The 17,350-nt window shown below is 38.3% G+C and overlaps 2 protein-coding genes across 8 annotated transcripts; both read left to right on the forward strand.

Annotated features, from left to right (window-relative positions):
• Positions 1-285: 285 nt before the first annotated feature.
• Positions 286-12,700, forward strand: LOC122068286 (disease resistance protein RUN1-like). Of its 7 annotated transcripts, XM_042632176.1 has the most exons (9): positions 286-1,044; positions 1,151-2,264; positions 2,432-2,731; positions 2,827-4,178; positions 6,572-6,930; positions 7,030-7,357; positions 11,386-11,516; positions 11,709-11,840; positions 12,025-12,700. In XM_042632176.1, exons 1-4 carry the CDS (start codon positions 596-598, stop codon positions 3,643-3,645), a joined length of 2,682 nt encoding a protein of 893 aa, XP_042488110.1. In that variant the 5' UTR covers positions 286-595; the 3' UTR covers positions 3,646-4,178; positions 6,572-6,930; positions 7,030-7,357; positions 11,386-11,516; positions 11,709-11,840; positions 12,025-12,700. The 7 variants fall into 7 exon arrangements, with proteins under 7 accessions (XP_042488110.1, XP_042488128.1, XP_042488122.1 ...); XM_042632194.1 differs by lacking the exon at positions 7,030-7,357 and having other exon boundaries at positions 6,572-6,944; XM_042632188.1 differs by lacking the exons at positions 11,386-11,516; positions 11,709-11,840; positions 12,025-12,700 and having other exon boundaries at positions 2,827-3,726; positions 4,012-4,178; positions 7,030-7,541.
• Positions 12,701-13,075: 375 nt separating this feature from the next.
• Positions 13,076-17,350, forward strand: LOC122072204 (disease resistance protein L6-like). The gene is made up of 4 exons (XM_042636773.1): positions 13,076-14,051; positions 14,188-15,334; positions 15,553-15,837; positions 16,758-17,350. The coding sequence occupies exons 1-4, from the start codon at positions 13,594-13,596 to the stop codon at positions 17,319-17,321; spliced, it is 2,454 nt and encodes an 817-aa protein (XP_042492707.1). The 5' UTR covers positions 13,076-13,593; the 3' UTR covers positions 17,322-17,350.

A 17,350-nucleotide genomic window follows, 5' to 3' on the forward strand; every position in this document is an offset into this window, starting at 1 on the left:
GGCTATTACATCGATATTAGAAAGCCATGTTTAATGCCTTTTTAAGAATAAATAGGTTTGTAGCTCGACTAAGACCCATTTATGACAGTTTGATTATAGTCCGAGAACGACTGATTTAATTATAAATCGGACCATGTCTGCCTTAAATAAGCCCATTTTGTTAAACAGGCGTTGACAGCGCCATCCTAAAAATTTGACTGAATCTGATAAAGCCTTATCGGGATGGACACTACGCGTCTGCGGGATCAATAAGCATCAATAAGGATGTCATATTGCACTCTTTTCTCCATTTTCTTAAAATCCTTTTCGCACCAAAAGCTGAAAGAGATTTTACGCACTGTTCGGTTCGCTTTACTTCCCTAGGCCCCACCGATCAGAACGATAAGGCTTTAGTGCGTTCACTTTGGGGCTTTCTTCGTCAAAATCATATCCTATAGAAATCCTGCTTCTATAATTGGAGGGATCTTTTTTCACATCAATTTGTGGTGAGTCGTTGACTGGTGAGTTCTTCCTCTCATTCTGAGATCTGAATTGAAGTACGAAATTCCCAGTTCACGGAATCGCATCTCTCTGTATATCTTCATCTGCAATTTCCATGGATCAACAACCAGTTGGATCTTCAAGTTATGACGTGTTTATCAACTTCAGAGGCGTAGACACCCGCAATACTTTCGTTGGCCACCTTTACTGTGCTTTAGAGGATCGTGGAATTCGTGTTTTCATTGACAGCAATAATCTGTGGAAAGGAGAAGATATTGGGTCTGAGCTTGTAAGAGCGATAAAAGACTCTGAGCTCTTGATTGCTGTCTTCTCTGAGAGATACACTGAAAGCAAATGGTGCCTCGAGGAGCTCGCTCAGATGGTAGAATGTTATAGAACCAATGGTCAAGTCATTATTCCCATCTTCTTCAAGGTTGAGACTTCCGACGTTAAGAATCAGACCGGATGTTTTGAGATTTCTCCTCAGAGACCTGAAACTCTACAGAGATGGAAGGACGCTTTGCGAGTGGTGGGAGATAAGAGTGGTTTTGTTTTTAAGGATGGGTAAGTCTCTCTCCCTCAAAAGTAATTCTTCATATTTGCTTTTTTAGGATTTGACTTTCACCTCCAAATTTCCAATTGTGTTTTGCTTTGAACTAACTAATTGCAGGGAAGATCAATCAAAGTTAGTCAAGGACGTTGTTCAAAATGTTTGGATCCGATTGAATGGAGCCGTCCCCTTGGCTGAAGTTAAAAATCCCGTTGGATTAGAATCCCGTGTAGAATATGTGTTATCTCTACTACCAGTTACCAGTTTTAATGATGTTCAGTTTCTAGGGATATGTGGTCCTGGTGGCATTGGGAAGACGACCATTGCGGGAGCTGTATACAACCGCATCTATAAAACGTTTAGAAAGAGTTTTTTTCTTGAAAACGTTGGAGAGAGAGCATCACAACCCAATGGTATAATTGATGTGCAAAAAATGCTTCTTGAAAGGATCTCTAGGGAGGAAATAAAAATATCCAGTTCTCAAGAAGGATCAAGTTTGATAAAGAAAAGACTTGGAGGAAAATGCACTCTTCTCATTCTTGATGATGTGGGCTGTCATACTCAATTAAAAGCATTGGCGGGTGATCTCAATTGGTTTGGTCCTGGAAGTATAATAATCATAACAACTAGAGATCATAGCCTTCTAAGGGAAGTTCCTGAAGATAATAGAAAAATATATGAGCCAAATGGATTGGACGAGGAAGAACGTCTTCAACTCTTCAGTAAATATGCTTTTTCAGCTATCCAACCTCCTAATGATTATATGGTGCTTTCAACGGATATAGTAAGCACTACAGGAGGGATGCCCTTAGCCTTGCAGGTTTTGGGTTCTGATTTATCTGTCAACAAAGACAAAGAAGTATGGAATTCCATGCATCAGAGGTTGAAACAAATTCTTCATAATGATGTCTACGAAAAGTTGAAGATAAGCTTTGATAATCTGGATAATATTGAGAAAATCATGTTTCTCGATGTTGCATGCTTTTTCATAGGATGGAAGGAAAAAAAGGTAATTTCTATATGGAAAGCTTGTGGCTTTGAGCCAATACACCGTATGGAAGTTCTTATGAGAAAATCCCTCTTAAAGATCAATATTTTGGAAGAGTTGTGGATGCACGATCAAATTCGAGACATGGGAAGAGCAATCGTCTACAATCAAAGTCCTACGGAACCTGCTATGCGAAGCAGGTTGTGGTCTCTTAACGTAATCATGAAAGTATTAAATAGTGGTAAGGTAAGAGCTAATTACGTGAATCTTTTTCTTGCTCTTTTTATTTTTTTTCTTCCCTATGCTCTTAAGGTAAGGATGAGATTCTAATATGTCAATGGATGTTGAAGTAAAGTGCATTAGGACCAAACACACATCGATTTCTATTGACTTGGACTAATTTTCTGTTATAGGAGAATGGAATGGTTGAAGGCATCTTGCATGAATTTAGTTCGAAAGACAACATTTGTTTACATACAAATGGTTTTGAGAAGATGCTCAAACTAAGATTACTACAAATGGATGGAGCAACCTTGGAGGGGAGCATTCAGTGTCTTCCTTCTAGTTTAAGATGGTTCCAGTGGAAGAGATGTCCATTGAAAAAATTACCTACCAACTTTTGTCATGAGGAATTAGTTATGCTCGACTTAACATATGGCTTGTTTAGACGCGCTTGGAATAACTGGCATTGGAGTAACTTGTTTGGAAATAAAGTGAGAGTTTTTTATCTTTTTCTTCTTTCTTATTTTACAACCGAGAGTATTATTAATGGACATTAATATTTTATATTCATCTGTTTGTTTAACAGGTGTTTCAACAATTAAAAGTTCTTAAACTCAGTAATTGTTCGCATTTGTCTAAATCTCCCAACTTCTCAAGTTTTCCTTGCTTGGAGAGGTTGTATCTTGATGGTTGCAAAGATTTGATTGATTTACATGAATCCATTGGGCAGCTCCAGGAGCTCGTTTACTTGAACTTGGAAAGTTGTTCTCTTAAGAAACTCCCTAACAGTATATGTAGGTTGAGATCTCTCCAAAAATTAATTCTCAATGATTGCACCTCCTTCGAGAAATTGCCTGGATCCATTGGTGACCTAAAAGAATCTTTGGTTGAGCTTTCCTTAGACAGAACTAACATTAGAGCACTGCCGGATAGTGTTGGAGAGTTAAAGAAGCTACAGGTATTGAATCTTTTCCACTGGAATGAACTTGAGAATTTGCCAAGTTCAATGGAGAATATGACGTCTTTGCGTGTCATTGAACTTGGTGAGAGTTATAAGCTTCAACACATACCAAAGCTACCTTCTTCTTTATTAGAACTTCTTATTCATTACCAACACCAATACCCAAGGGATGAAGACATGCTAGAGTTGTCATACATGGAAAAGTTAAAGTGTCCTGGAGATTATCAATTTATCAAGTACAGGTTTCACTTCATTCCTCTGCTGAGTGCCGTCACGACGGGCACACACATGGACTACGTCCGTCTAATGAGAGGCACGCCATGCGCAGACTCACGGCAAATCACTCATCGGTCACCAAAGAAGAAAGGCATGATAAAGAAAAAAGTAATGGGAGACCTGATATCATGGTTCAAGTTACCGGCCGATACTACACAGAATGATTGATCAGTACGGCAGGATATCACTGGCCACTGATTCCGTTACCTAGTCGATACCATTGAATCGGTGGAATGGTACAGGCCAGGGGTAAAATTGTTCAAACCCCATTTTATCAAAAACCAGGAAATATCATTGATTTTTGGTTGGAAAATCAGTGTGGACGAAGAGTTCACATCCTCTGCAGTGAGCAGTGAGGTGCAGTGAGCATTTGGACACGCACTCCAAGAGTCTCCCAAACACCCGATGCTTACTGCATTGTGCAGCGGCTGCAGACGATTTTCACACTTGAATTGGCAGCTATTTGGTGCGATTACGATGGCAAACCAATGGAGGCAGTTTCTGAACGTGATTCCTTCACTGATGCTCTGACAGGTTAAGCGTTGGCTATATTCCTGGGTCTTTGATCTATTGCTGGAGATCTCAACTCGAGCCTGATTGCTCAGCCCTTGTAGGGCTTATGGCGGCTGTGAGTCCTATAGGTCTCACGACCCTGCCGCTCGTGGTTACTCAGCTGGGGGTTAGAGTGAGTTGAAGACAGTGTCAGTGACTCAGACTCCCCTGCCTTTTTTCTTTTTTGGATGAATGATGAATCAGAAATAGGCCACTCGTATTTTATTTGGATTTGCCTGCTAATGTACATATCCCATTTACCATTTTTTTTGAGATTAGATTCAGAGTGAATTGATCCCAAAAGTTCCCCCAAATTTCCAAAATAAATTCCTCTGCCACTTAAGTTTGTACTCTTGTGAATTTTCCCAAGTTTTTGTTCTTAGATTTTATTCATTAGATAGACTAATATTTACTCATTTTGATTCCAGTGTAGCTGAGGCCCTTGACTGAATTAGGGTTTGATTTTCTTTCACATCTGAGATGATTCTGTGTCTAGGTAGTCCTTGTTGGGTGATTCTGAGATAACCCAAAACTCTTTGGTGGACTGTCCATGTTTGAAATGACTGAAATTTATGTTATTTTCTTTACCTGGTCAATATGTAGAACATCCATAAGGTCTGTAAGAGATTTTTATTTGTGTGCATGATCTAAGCAAGTCTAGGATAGAATTTACCAAACTAGCCATGCTTTGTTTCAGAATGGGTTGGAATTTGGAATGCATGATCTGCAATGCATTTCATTATTCTTCTTTTCATGAATTGAAGTCTTTAGCATTAATTAATATTTAGATTGCTCATAAATAAGATGCATTGAAAATCTTATTTTGAAGAATTCCACATCTTTGGAGTAGTATTCAATCTTTGTTTGATATAGATTAAAATGGATACTTCAAATGGAAAAATTTTCCATTCTCTTGGTATGGCTGGAATTTGATTTTTTCTGTGATTGTTAGTGCAAAGAAGGAACAATTCTTATCCGTGAATGGTGTGACGTTGCATTTTTATGTATAATATTCATTTCCCTTGAATGACTCAGGATGGTTGTGAAAAATTATTTATTCATTTACCTAGAGATGAGTTCTTGTCTTTCCTTCAAATGACTCAAGTCAGAGATTTATAGAGTATCCTCACTCATTTTTTTTTTTCGGATGAATCAAGTTTGTGGCCGCAGGAGCCTTGCAAACCCTTGCGCTCAATAATGATGAAAACAAAAAATTAGGTTGTTTGATTTTTAAACATGAAATTACTTGAAGGAATATCTAATTGCTTTGGTCCAATGATCTGTGAACAATGATTTCCTTGCTGCAAACTTGCTGCAAAGGATTCAGATAGCAAGGTGAACAGCAATCATCATTAATCTTTTTCCCTTGACCCTTCCTAGATTGGAGTGGAGGCTTCTGCTCTTATATTTTAGTTTTTCATTGCTAACAGAGTTTATTTCTGGCCAATCTCTTCCGGACGAAATTTAGCTGCTGCCCAGGTTGCAGTGAAGTAGTTGCAACACCTGTGGCAGCCAAAGAAATGGAATCTAAAAGGGCATTTTGGAAAATACTATAACCTAGGAGGGTAGTTGTGAACCTTAGGGGGAAGTGAATATTCCATTTCTTTGGCTGCCAGCAGGGGGTTGCAGTTACTTCGCTACCACCCGGGTAGCTGTGAAAATTTTTCCATCTCTTCCTTCCAGTCCCCCTAAAAAAACGTAGTTTCTGAATAATGAGGTTCTTGTATGTACCCATTTTACAGAGAGATGATTTGGTTCGGAATGGGATAGGTATCGGCCTTGTCCGATCCGAACATCGATTCCAAGGTCTTAAATCTGATCTCAACACCATATGAGGGCCTTGTTTTCCCTTTACTGTTGTGGAGCAGAAACTTTAGTCCTAATTTTTTTAAGGGTAGTTGTTTTTTGTCTGAAAGTCCATAGAGATGTCTATGGATTTAATACCGATAACATGTGATTGGATTTAGATATTTTTTGACTGAATATAGATGTGAATTGAATCTAGATTTTTTTTTAATCATTCATTTACATTCTTGACTTATTAGTTGATATTTATTCGAATCATATAGATAATGTCTTGATTATTCAAATTCAGATTCAGATACACTTAAATGAATAAGAATGCAAACTGAATTTGGATTTTTAACTATCCATTTATATCCTTAGGAGTGAAACCTACACCACTGCCTCTATGTCTATCTCTCTCCTCCCGAAACAAGGGGCATGAGTGTCTTTTCATAAGAGGAGGAGAGTGATAGACACACGGGAGTGATAGCAGCCATGCTGGTGGAACAGAATTTTTTTTCAGAATATTTAAATGTAAGACTTATTTGTTATCACTTGTTTACATAGTTTTAAAAATTGGATTGGATTGGTCATGATTGCCCGGATTGGATTGGATTAGTTACATTGCTCTCACTCGGCAAGTTGATTTTTTTTTTTGTTGGGGGGGGGGGGGTGTTGGGGGTACACAAAAACTTACAAAACCGAAGTTAGTTTCTCAATTGATGATTGACAGGGTCTTTCTTTTCCTCTCTTACAGGGAACATTTCTGTGGGGTAACATTGAAAGTTGGAGACAGATTTGGATACCTTTGCAAAAGATAGATGAAGTTCTCCCTGGGGTGTGGATCCCACATGTCAGGGGGGGGGTCCCACACCCATGGAAGGTGTACACTCTGTTCCTTGCCCCCATATGAGGTGTGGATCCAAACTCGTGTCTTGATTCCTGATGATGTTGAGATCTGTAGCAGCAGGTTAATTATGCATGTTTCTTTGAGTATCTCCGTACATGAAGACATACATCCTATTTCTTGACGGTGATGATGATGATCAGGCAGGTCGGTCCTTCCTGCTCTGTTGCTCAACGAGTTAATAATACTGTGAATAATGAAGCAATCAGGTACTGCTTTTCTGGTGAGTATTATATTAGGCCTTACCTTTTTTTCTCTCTAATCTAACCTTGTTTGTGTTTTGAATTTCTTTATGTCTGATAAATCAGTGGCTAATGATCAATATCTTCGTGTGGGAAAGAGAGATCACCCAAATGATGGAGAGACTATCCTTCAATGAGATGTTCTTTCTCTTGGAAAGCTCAGATTATTTAAGACTGGGCAGGTTTTAATGTTTCAGAAGGTCCCTCATGCTATTGGCTGGATAGTTTGGAATATGTGTAATGGATGGCTCCTTAATTGAGTATTAAGAGTTTCCAGAATTACTTCGAGGGATATGAAATATGGACCTTCATCAGTCATACTCATCCAGAAAGGAGGGGGTTTTGTAGATTGAGATTCACCAATCATGTGTATCTCATGAATGTTATTACAATGGTCCGTAACCTATTCCCTAATAATTACATCAGCAGAATGTCTCAATTCTATTCTGTAATTGATGCTATTTTGTTTCTGTTTTTGGAGATTTCTTTTTCTGCATTGTTGTTAATGTATTACTATAGACCTGCTGCACTTTTGTTGGGACGGAAAAGTTGGAGTTGAATTTTTTTTGTTTCTGCTCTCTCTCTCTCTCTCTCTACAAATTCTTGTCGATTCACTACATTAAAAAGAAGGGTTTTCATCAGATTTGGTCCCATCTCAGGTTTAAATGTTCCAGTTTTTCCTTATTAATTATTATTTCCCATTTTTATCCTTGATTGAATGAATGGGAGATTCTGTCTTTTGGAGAGAAGTTCATTGTCTTCCTGGAGCTCTCAGGTTCCTTGCCCCTCTCTCTCCAGAAAAATTCTTTGTTTGGTCAATGAAAACTCCATCTCAAGTTCTTCAGCTTTCTCAAACTCTGTTTAGGTCATAGAAGACAAAAATCAGAAGTACACTGTACACCTGTAGGGAGATGATGATAGAGGAAGACAACAGGTCATAGGAATCAAGATACAGATACGTACCAACGAATATAATGTTACCCCAACAAGGTTTGGAACTTTGATTTGGTTGTTTCAATGGCTTTCTGATGCAGATCTGAAGGTTTATCGCAGAAGATCCAAAAGATGCCAGCCTAGTGTATCTACTCTTCTAATTATGTTCTTAACCAATAGTTTCAACAACAACAAAGCCTTATCCCAACAATGGGTCGGTTACATGGATCCAACCAAGGACAAGGAATAGGAAAAGTGAAAGGACACAGATGACTACAAAAATTACCGAAGTAGAACACAGCTTGATGGGGTCCGCTACCTAGATCTTAGCCCTCCAATCCTCTCTATTCGAGGCCATACTCGGGGCAAGGCCTGATCTGTCCATGTTTTTCTTCACTACCTCTCTTGTGGTCATTTTTGGCTTGCCCCTAGCTCTTGTAGATCCTTCTATCTAGATCAGATCACTCCTCCTTACTGATGCATCCGATGGCCTCCGTTGAACTTGGCCATGCCATCTCAAAAGACTTTCCTGAAGCTTATCATGAATTGGGGCGACTCTCAAATCCTCTATAATACGTTAACTAATAGTTTCTTTAATGTTTTTAAGTTAGTTCTCTTTTATGTAAGTATTTAAGTTGGCCTAAATGAGCTTATTTAGTAGAAATAAGCTTTGGGTTGGGTTATGTATGTGTTGAGGCCTTGATCCCATGGGTATTCATTGTCATAGGCCACTTTAATATGGGTATAGGCTAGGCATATAAGATTAGTTAGTTGAGTATCTTTATTTCCTTGTTATTTTAGTTTCCTAGTTAGTTTAAGTTACTTTATTAGTCAAGGATTGGGTTAGGCCTTCCATTTTTAGTGTAAGAATCTATTTTTGAATCTTATAAGTTTGTAAGAGGACCTAAAATTGTACACGAATTTTAATGAATGAAAAGATTGTTGCCCTCCTTCTCCATTGGTGAGGAATCTCTTGTGTTTGATCTAGAAAGCCCTTGTGTGTGATCAAGGTAGATTGGTGTTTGATCCGATTGAATACTTTGTGGTGTGAAGCTCGGGTGGATTGCTCTATTGCTCATCTTCTTGTGCTGCTATTCTTATACTGGAGTTATGGAATCTGTATTCGAAATTCTGCCATTAATAAGTAAGTTCGGACCTTGAGTTGTTCTCCAAATTCCTGTTCTACCTAGAATTTACATGTTACACGTTACATGTTTTTTGAGATTAAGTAATCCATCCATTAGATCGCTTCAAGATTTTGACTTTATATTCAAGAACCCTAATGGTAAATTTGATTTGAGTTTGACTTAAATCCTACCATCTGATCTTGAGATAATCTGTTTGGACCTTTCATGTTGAATCAATTATGAGCTTTAAGCTTTTGCTTATGTCATATGTTGTCGAATTGATTGACCACTACAAATCCTAATTTCTGAATTCTAGTTGGCCTTGGAAATTATTGTTTTACCCTTGCTTTGGTTACTGTTTGTTTCCTCGTCAATATACTGATTTTCAACTCTGTTTTAATTGCCAGTTCATAACAGATTTCAGTGTGAATCTATTACCCAGTGTTCTGTTCTTGTTTGCTGATTTATTACCTAAATTGATCTACTAGGAGTGTCCTATATAACCTGAATTATTCTGAGTTAAAGACCTTGTCTGTTGGCTACTGTTTTGAGTCTTTCAAATACAGTACTACATTACTCTCTCTCTCTCTCTCTTACACACACACACACACAGGAACTGGTATGCCTTTATCTGTGTATGTTTCACCAAATATATGTTTTTACTGGTTTTACCAGTGAGTGCTCTGCTAGAACCTTTTGTTTTTTTTTTTTTTGGGGGGGGGGGGGGGGGTCGGGGGTAGATTTCCTATTTGTTGTATGTTGGCTTATTTCCTTTTCCCTTGCCTCAAAAAGAAGATATTCTTAGGTTTGAAGGCTGGCTGATTCACTTCTACTCTTGGCATCGATTGTTTATGGGTGGTCATATTGAGATGCAAACTAGTTAATTGAGGATGAATTGCGAGACATTGTCTTGCTTGTTTTCGCCAATATGCAATATCTGCCCGATGCAATGAGTGCTGCTGAAATTACTGATTAGTTTGTTCTGCGTTTCCAGTGTCAGCAACACTGAAGTTTTGTAAACATAGGTATACTTATGGCTGGTCCTTGTGGATGCAGATCCTTGTACATTAAGTAGGAAGGATACATAAATTGAAATGAAACAAAATAAAAATATTAGAAAATAGCATGGACAGCAATGAAGTTCTTGGAAGACAATTCATTTTTTTTCGCATTGTCATATAGGAAATAGATAAGTTACTGATTCTCATTGATTATGAGCTTTGGAAACTTTGCATTCTTTTGATAATTCAAACCTGAGAATTAAAATTTCCATATTAAAATGGTGCAACAAAATTTTGCAGCTGCTTTATCCTTATATTAGGGTCTAGTTCTAGCTAATATGATTGCTTGATCCTTCTTATTACATGTGAAATTGGGTCAGAGTAACTCAATTTGCATTGGAAAAAAAAGTCAAAATAGGAAAGGACTGTTTTGATGGATCCTCAATTCAACTAGGACCACTCCTGTGTAAACTAGGACTGTTGTTGAATTCTAGTTACTTATTGTGCTTACTATGCAGTTTTGAAGTTGGCCCTTATAGTCTTATTCATGAATTTTAATTTTACTTTACAACTTATTTCTGATGTACTGGAGGATATTCAAATCTGCATTCGATAAATATGTTTATCGAAGAGAAAATGAGAAATGATTTGATCATCCATCTATCTGTTATTGATTTGTTGCAATTATATCTGAGCTCTCAGAGCAGCCAAAGAAATAGAGATGCCTTTACATACTTGAGTTCAATACAGAAGATTATTCTCACTCTTTGCATCTCACTAAACGAGTTGTCAAGAGTCCATTGGTGATCCAAAAGAATCTTTGGTTGAGCTTTCATTGGACAAAACAAATATTAAAGCATTTCCTAATGGTGTTGGGTTGTTAAAGAAGCTTGAAGTATTGGATCTCACATTGCGATAAACTAGTGGAATTCCCAAGGTCACTGTAGAATATGTCAGTATTTGCATTACATCGACCTTAGTAGATGTGACAAGCTTCTGTACTTACCAAAACTGCCCTCTTGTTTAATTGAACTTCGTGGTCTTAGCAAATCATCGGTAAGCTTTTCAGACGTGCAAAACATGTTGAAATTGTGCCTTAAACATCAAACAAGAAAAATGAGAAGAGTTTCATGTGAGGCCATGCATTGCTCATGGTCGTAGTTCAACCCTTGGATGGAGATAAAAGCTGAGTCCAGTTCAGGTCCTCGAGAATCATTCTCGTATACGATGTCTGATCCAAAATCATAAAAGCTCTCTTTAAAATAAAACCCCCCTTAAATACCAAAATCCATGATCCATATCTGCATTCTCCCTCTGTTTTATTAATCTAATGATTTATTTTTCTTTAATTGGGTTTTCAGACAATTACAAGATCACACCTGAATCATGGATTTTCTTCGACCCCGTTAGCTGTAGAAAGTTCATTCGCAGAGAAAGGCAGACTCAATGTAAGAAGGTACAACGCAGAAGAGAGGAAACCGTGAATTCATAGGTACAGAACCAATCACACTCAGACAAATTTCAACAAGACAATAATAAAGGTTAGGCGAAAGAGAGAAAAGAAAAAAATCCAAAAGAACTAGAAGGCCATCTCATAATTTAGTCAAAATCAAAGAGGAAAATAAAAAAAAATATCTTAGTTTTTGATCAGTCTGTATGAAGACGGGTTCTTTGTTATGTCCAGTATGCATGTCGAAACGAACTAGCTGACAATAGGCCCAAAGCACGTGGTAGATTCGCCCGCAACGACGATTCTGGAGAGATTCCCAAATTTGCAGGTCTCAATCGCGAGGAAGAAGACGAAGCTGATCTTTGGGTAAACTGATCTCTCTCTCTCTCTCTCTCTCTCTCTCTCTCTCTCTCAATAATGGGGGAAAAAAAATGCAAGAAACCTTTTCTCCATTTCCTCTTTGCCACATTGAGGAAAGAGACAAGGGGTTTAAATAGACAGAAAAATATAAGTAGAGATTTTACTCATGTGAATCTAAAATCATCTTCAGGTCGATGGGTTCCTGGAAGAAGATGAGGATGCAATGAGAGGGTTCGATTGTGGTGCCTACGTCAATCCCACTGAGTTTCGGTACTACGGGTTCTGACTTCTGGGTTCGAGTTGCAGCCTTGCAGGCTTAAGGCTGTGCTTACATTTCCACAGTTTAGCTTGCTTGGGATCTCGGATTCTCTGTTTCCTTCTTCTTTTCTTCTTTATTTGTCCAGCTTTGTCATGGCAGTGGACGTAGGGGTCGTCCGAATTGGAGCAATGCTGCACAGCGTGGAATGGATTGCCATAGGTTTTTTCACCCCATGGATCAAGGGAGAACAGTTCTGCACATCGTGGGGCTGGTGGGACAAGATCTGCATCAAGGAGTTTTTCAATATGGGTTGGGTGGGAGCAATTCTACACAGCGTGGAGCGGGTGGGACTTCTTCAACACAATGTGGTATCGACAGCCATCTCCACGACCGGGGCCTTAGTGGCGACCTTGCAGAGCTGAAGCTAGAGATTAGAAAAGGGATAGACGGAGAGAGAGAATAAGGAGGGGAAACCAGTGTTAGCCATCTCTTTGGTTTTCACAATCATCCTTTCATGTTTGTGCTATATTTATATATGGGTCTTGTCTCCATCATGGTTTTGAATGTTATCTCGACAGGATAATGGTACAAATGATTCTAACTGAAATACAGGAGAAATAAACAAATAATAATAAAGGCAACGATTCAGGGAAGGAAATAGAAACAAAAATACAAATGTTAACTTGTCGATGAACGGCAATTTCTTCGCTTCTGGTTTTGATCATAAACCTTTTTTTTTTTTTTATGCGCTTGGGTGGGACGAGATTCTTGCCTAATGAAATGAAAAAAATGACGTCCTTATGATGCTTCATCCTCCTAAATCCAAAAAAAATAAAAAAAGCCACCAACTCTTACACACACTTGCATTAAATAAGGTTAGAATCCACAATCTCCTCCCCTCTGGAGACTGAATCCCCAACAGAAACTACCGCTACTAGGCCAAGCCAGTTTTCTGTCATCAACGCATGATAGAGTATACTAGACGTTGTTGTAATATTTCATCCACCCAAACCCAAAAGCCAAAAACAATTGACTCTCTCTCTCTCTCTCATTCTGCCTTTTGTCTTTTTAGTGGAATATCTAAACGTTGTCGCGTCCGCTGCGCATTTCTGTTATAATATTACAGATGCCGACAAGGATTGGGACTTATTCATCGGCGGAGTCTCTCAAGTCTCATATGTGATTGGTGAAATTCCGGGAAATGAAATAACGAATAACAGGAGGACCTTCTCCAGTTATCCCATACAGAAATACTTGTTTAATTATCCTTAATTTATTTATCCTCCGTGCTTGACTCTCCTGCAACCCAATATGGTTCTCCTCTTGTTAATTATACAGGTAACTTATTACCGAACGATTTCCCCTCCTCCCCAATTTCCCCTGTTCGCTACTTTCCTCCCCTCCTCCTCCGTCTACACATAAGCAAGATACGAAACCGTCAATTTCTCCATCAATCATATACCCTGATCAAGCAACTTTCTATCTGCAACTCCAATATTAATGGAGTCACAGGTTGGATTTTCTGACTATGATGTGTTTATCAACTTCAGTGGCGAAGATACCCGTAATGTCTTCGTTGGCCACCTTTACAATGCTCTAAAGGGTCGTGGAATCCGTGCTTTCATTGACAGCAAAGATCTTTGGAAAGGAGAAGATATTGGGAAGCTTCTCAGCCTAATAAAAGGAGTCAAGCTCTCGGTTGCTGTCTTCTCTCAAAGATATGTTGAAAGCGAATGGTGCCTCAAAGAGCTCGCTCAGATGCTGGAATGCCATAAAGCCAATCGTCAAATCATTTTTCCCATTTTCTTCAAAGTTAAGACATCAGACGTTAAGAATCAGACTGGATGTTTTCAGATTTCTTCTCAGATGCACAGCGAGGAGGAGCCCGAAACTGTATCGATTTGGAAGGATGCTTTGAGAGCGGCAGGAGATGTGAGTGGATGGGTTTTTGACGATTGGTAAGTCTTAGCAGTTACTTTTTTGGATATCACTATATAAACCATATCTAATTCATATTTTCTTTTAGCATTTGAGTTTCAATTCCAATTGTGTTGTGAGTTGTGAGTTGTGACTTCCATTTCTAACTAATTATAGGGATGATCAATCAGAGTTAGTTGAGGAAGTTGTTCAAAATGCTTGGATCCGATTGGAAAAGGTCCCCTTGATCGATGCTAAACATCCTGTTGGACTAAGATCCCATGTAGAATCTGTATTATCTCTTTTATCAAATACATCAAATTCCAGTTCTATGGATGTTCAGTTTCTAGGGATATGTGGTCCGGGTGGCATTGGGAAGACAACCATTGCGACCGCGGTATACAACTGCATCTTTGAAAATTTTACCAAGAGTTGTTTTCTTGAGGACGTAAGGGAGCAAGCATCACAACAAAATGGTAAAATTAGTTTGCAGAAGAAACTTCTTTACGGCATCTCTCGGGTGAAAACAAATATATGCAGTTCTACAGAAGGATCAAGACTCATAAAAGACAGACTTCAAAATGTGAAAACTCTTCTCATTCTTGATGATGTGGGTGATCATATCCAATTAAATTGGTTGGCTCGTGACCTCAATTGGTTTGGTCCTAAAAGTAGGATAATCATAACAACTAGAGATCAAAGTGTTCTAAGTGGGGTTCCTGAAAGTAATAGAAAAATATATGAGCCTGCAGAATTGAACAAGGAAGAAAGTCTTCGACTCTTCAGTTTGTATGCATTTTCAACAGACCAACCTCCTGATGATTTTATGGAGCTTTCTATTGATTTAGTAGGTACTACAGGAGGGTTGCCCTTAGCCTTGGAGGTTTTGGGTTCTGATTTATCTATGACCAAAGATGAGGGAGATAAGTTATTATGGAACTCCATGCTTCGGATGCTAAAACAAATTCCTCATGATGCTGTTTTTGAAAAGTTGAAGATAAGCTTCGATAATCTGCATGATATTGAGAAAGCCATGTTTCTCGATGTTGCATGTTTATTTGTAGGATGGAAGGTAGAAACTGTAATTTCTATATGGGAAGCTTGTGGCTTTGCACCGAGATACCGTATGGAAGTTCTTAAGAGAAAATCTCTCTTAAAAATTCGTCAGTTAGATACATGGATAAATCATAAGGAATTTTGGATGCACGATCAAATTCGAGATATGGGAAGGAGAATTGCCTACAATCAAAGGCCTGAGGATCCTTATAAGCATAGCCGGTTATGGTCTCGTGATAATATCATGAAGGTATTAAACGGTTGCAAGGTAAGAACTACTTACATGGATGTTTTTTTTTTAATTTTCCTCTACTCTTGCTCTCACTATTGGTAAGCATGTGATCCTAATTATTTATAAATAGATATTAAAATATAGTGCATTGGGACCAAATATGCAATAAGTATGTGTACATTGAGAAAGCCTCTACATTTGTATTTCTAACAATATTTTTTTTTCTTTACATTGACTATTTTATTTTTCTATAGGGGAATGAAATCGTTGAAGCTCTCCTCTTGAAATTCGATGTAAATGACAGTACTTGTTTACATACTAAAGATTTTGAGAAGATGCCTGAACTAAGATTGCTACAAGTTGATGGAGCAACCTTATGGGGGAGCTTTCAATGTCTTCCTTCTAAGTTAAGATGGCTCAGTTGGCAGACATGTCCCTTGAAAAAACTACCTGACAATTTTTATCATGAACACTTGGTCATACTCGACTTAAATGGTGGCTTTTTTGGACAAGCTTGGAATAACTGGCATGGAAATAAGGTGAGTGCTATTTGTCTTTTCTTTTCTAATTTTATACTCGAAAGTATTAATGTTGGGTGTTAATATTTTTTATTCCTCTACTCTTTGCTTGACAGAAGTTTCAACAATTGAAAGTTCTTCAACTCAGTAATTGTAGGTTTTTGTACAAGTCTCCTGACTTCTCGGGAGTTCCTTGCTTAGAGAAATTGTATTTTAATGGTTGTACTTCTCTGATTAATTTACATGAATCCATCGGGGAGCTCCAACAGCTTTTTTACTTGGACTTGGATTATTGCAAATCTCTTAAGAAACTCCCAAACTGTATATGTAAATTGAGTTCTCTCAAGATTCTTATTCTCACCAGTTGCGTGTCACTCAAAGAGTTGCCTGGGTCCATAGGTGATCTAAAAGAATCTTTGGTTGAGCTTTTCTTGGAGTTAACAAATATTGAAACGCTGCCTGATGGTGTTGGACTGTTAAAGAAGTTGGAGAACTTGAATCTTTGTTACAACTATCAACTAACGCATCTACCAGGATCAATGGAGAATATGACTTCTTTACGTTACTTACTCCTTAGTGGACGTGCCATGCTTCTGTGCATACCAAAGCTGCCCTCTAATATAATTCATTTTGGTATCCGGGAGACACAATTTGAAAGTTTACCAGAGATGCAAAACATGAAAAACTTGGAAAAATTGTGGCTTTCAGAATTTTGTGTAAAGATAGAGCAATTTAGGGGGTTCGTGAAGACAAAGAACAACGATGAATTCTCTGAACTGATTGGTAAAATGAGTAGACGAAGTTGGGTGGTAACAAATCGCTCAAGACTAACACAAGTCCAACAGGTCGTTAATTTATTTGTCTTTTTTTCCCTACTCGATTTGGCTCCTCTATGAATTGATGATAATGATTGACAAGAGATTTCTTTCCCTCTCTTACAGGAAACGTTTATATGGGGTAACATTGAAAGTTGGAGACAGATTTGGATACCTTTGCAGCAAAAGACACATGAAGATGATCCTAGGGGTCGTAGATACAAGTTTCCTGATGATGACGATGATGATGATGAGATCTATAGGTGCAGGTTAATTATGCATGTTTCTTTAGGTTTCTACCATTACATACCTGAGGAAATTCCATTGGAGTATGTAAAACGTCTCTCTCTGGAAGTCGATTCTCGTATCCATCACAAAGATGAAAGAATAACTGATTGTCGTGTTGGGGTGGCAATTGAGGGCATCATCAAATTGAACCATCTGAACCATATAGACTACATTCATGAATTCGAAGGGTTTGATTGGTTCGGGTTTCAGCTGGAAGGCAAAAATGCTATTGACATAGCACATGATTACAAAGGATTTATAGAAAATACTGATATTGAATTCACAGTGAGAGGGGTGAACCTCTTCCTGGTAAAGGAGGGGCCAATGTTTGACACTCATCAATTCAGTACTGAATGCCATTGTCCTGGTAGGAGATTTCTTGAGATTATAAGATATAATTGATGGTGATGAGGAGGAGGAGGAGGAGGAGG

The sequence above is a fragment of the Macadamia integrifolia genome, chromosome 2 (genome assembly GCF_013358625.1).
Source record: "Macadamia integrifolia cultivar HAES 741 chromosome 2, SCU_Mint_v3, whole genome shotgun sequence".
Taxonomy (NCBI): domain Eukaryota; kingdom Viridiplantae; phylum Streptophyta; class Magnoliopsida; order Proteales; family Proteaceae; genus Macadamia; species Macadamia integrifolia.

Bases quoted from the DNA above. Each gene is read 5' to 3' on its own strand.
- LOC122068286 (XM_042632194.1), top strand. From the start codon at position 596: ATGGATCAACAACCAGTTGGATCTTCAAGTTATGACGTGTTTATCAAC. The intron at 1,045-1,150 runs GTAAGTCTCTCT...AACTAATTGCAG, and splicing joins GGTTTTGTTTTTAAGGATGG to GGAAGATCAATCAAAGTTAG. The intron at 2,265-2,431 runs GTAAGAGCTAAT...TTTCTGTTATAG, and splicing joins AAGTATTAAATAGTGGTAAG to GAGAATGGAATGGTTGAAGG.
- LOC122072204 (XM_042636773.1), top strand. From the start codon at position 13,594: ATGGAGTCACAGGTTGGATTTTCTGACTATGATGTGTTTATCAACTTC. The intron at 14,052-14,187 runs GTAAGTCTTAGC...AACTAATTATAG, and splicing joins GGATGGGTTTTTGACGATTG to GGATGATCAATCAGAGTTAG. The intron at 15,838-16,757 runs GTGAGTGCTATT...CCTCTCTTACAG, and splicing joins ATAACTGGCATGGAAATAAG to GAAACGTTTATATGGGGTAA.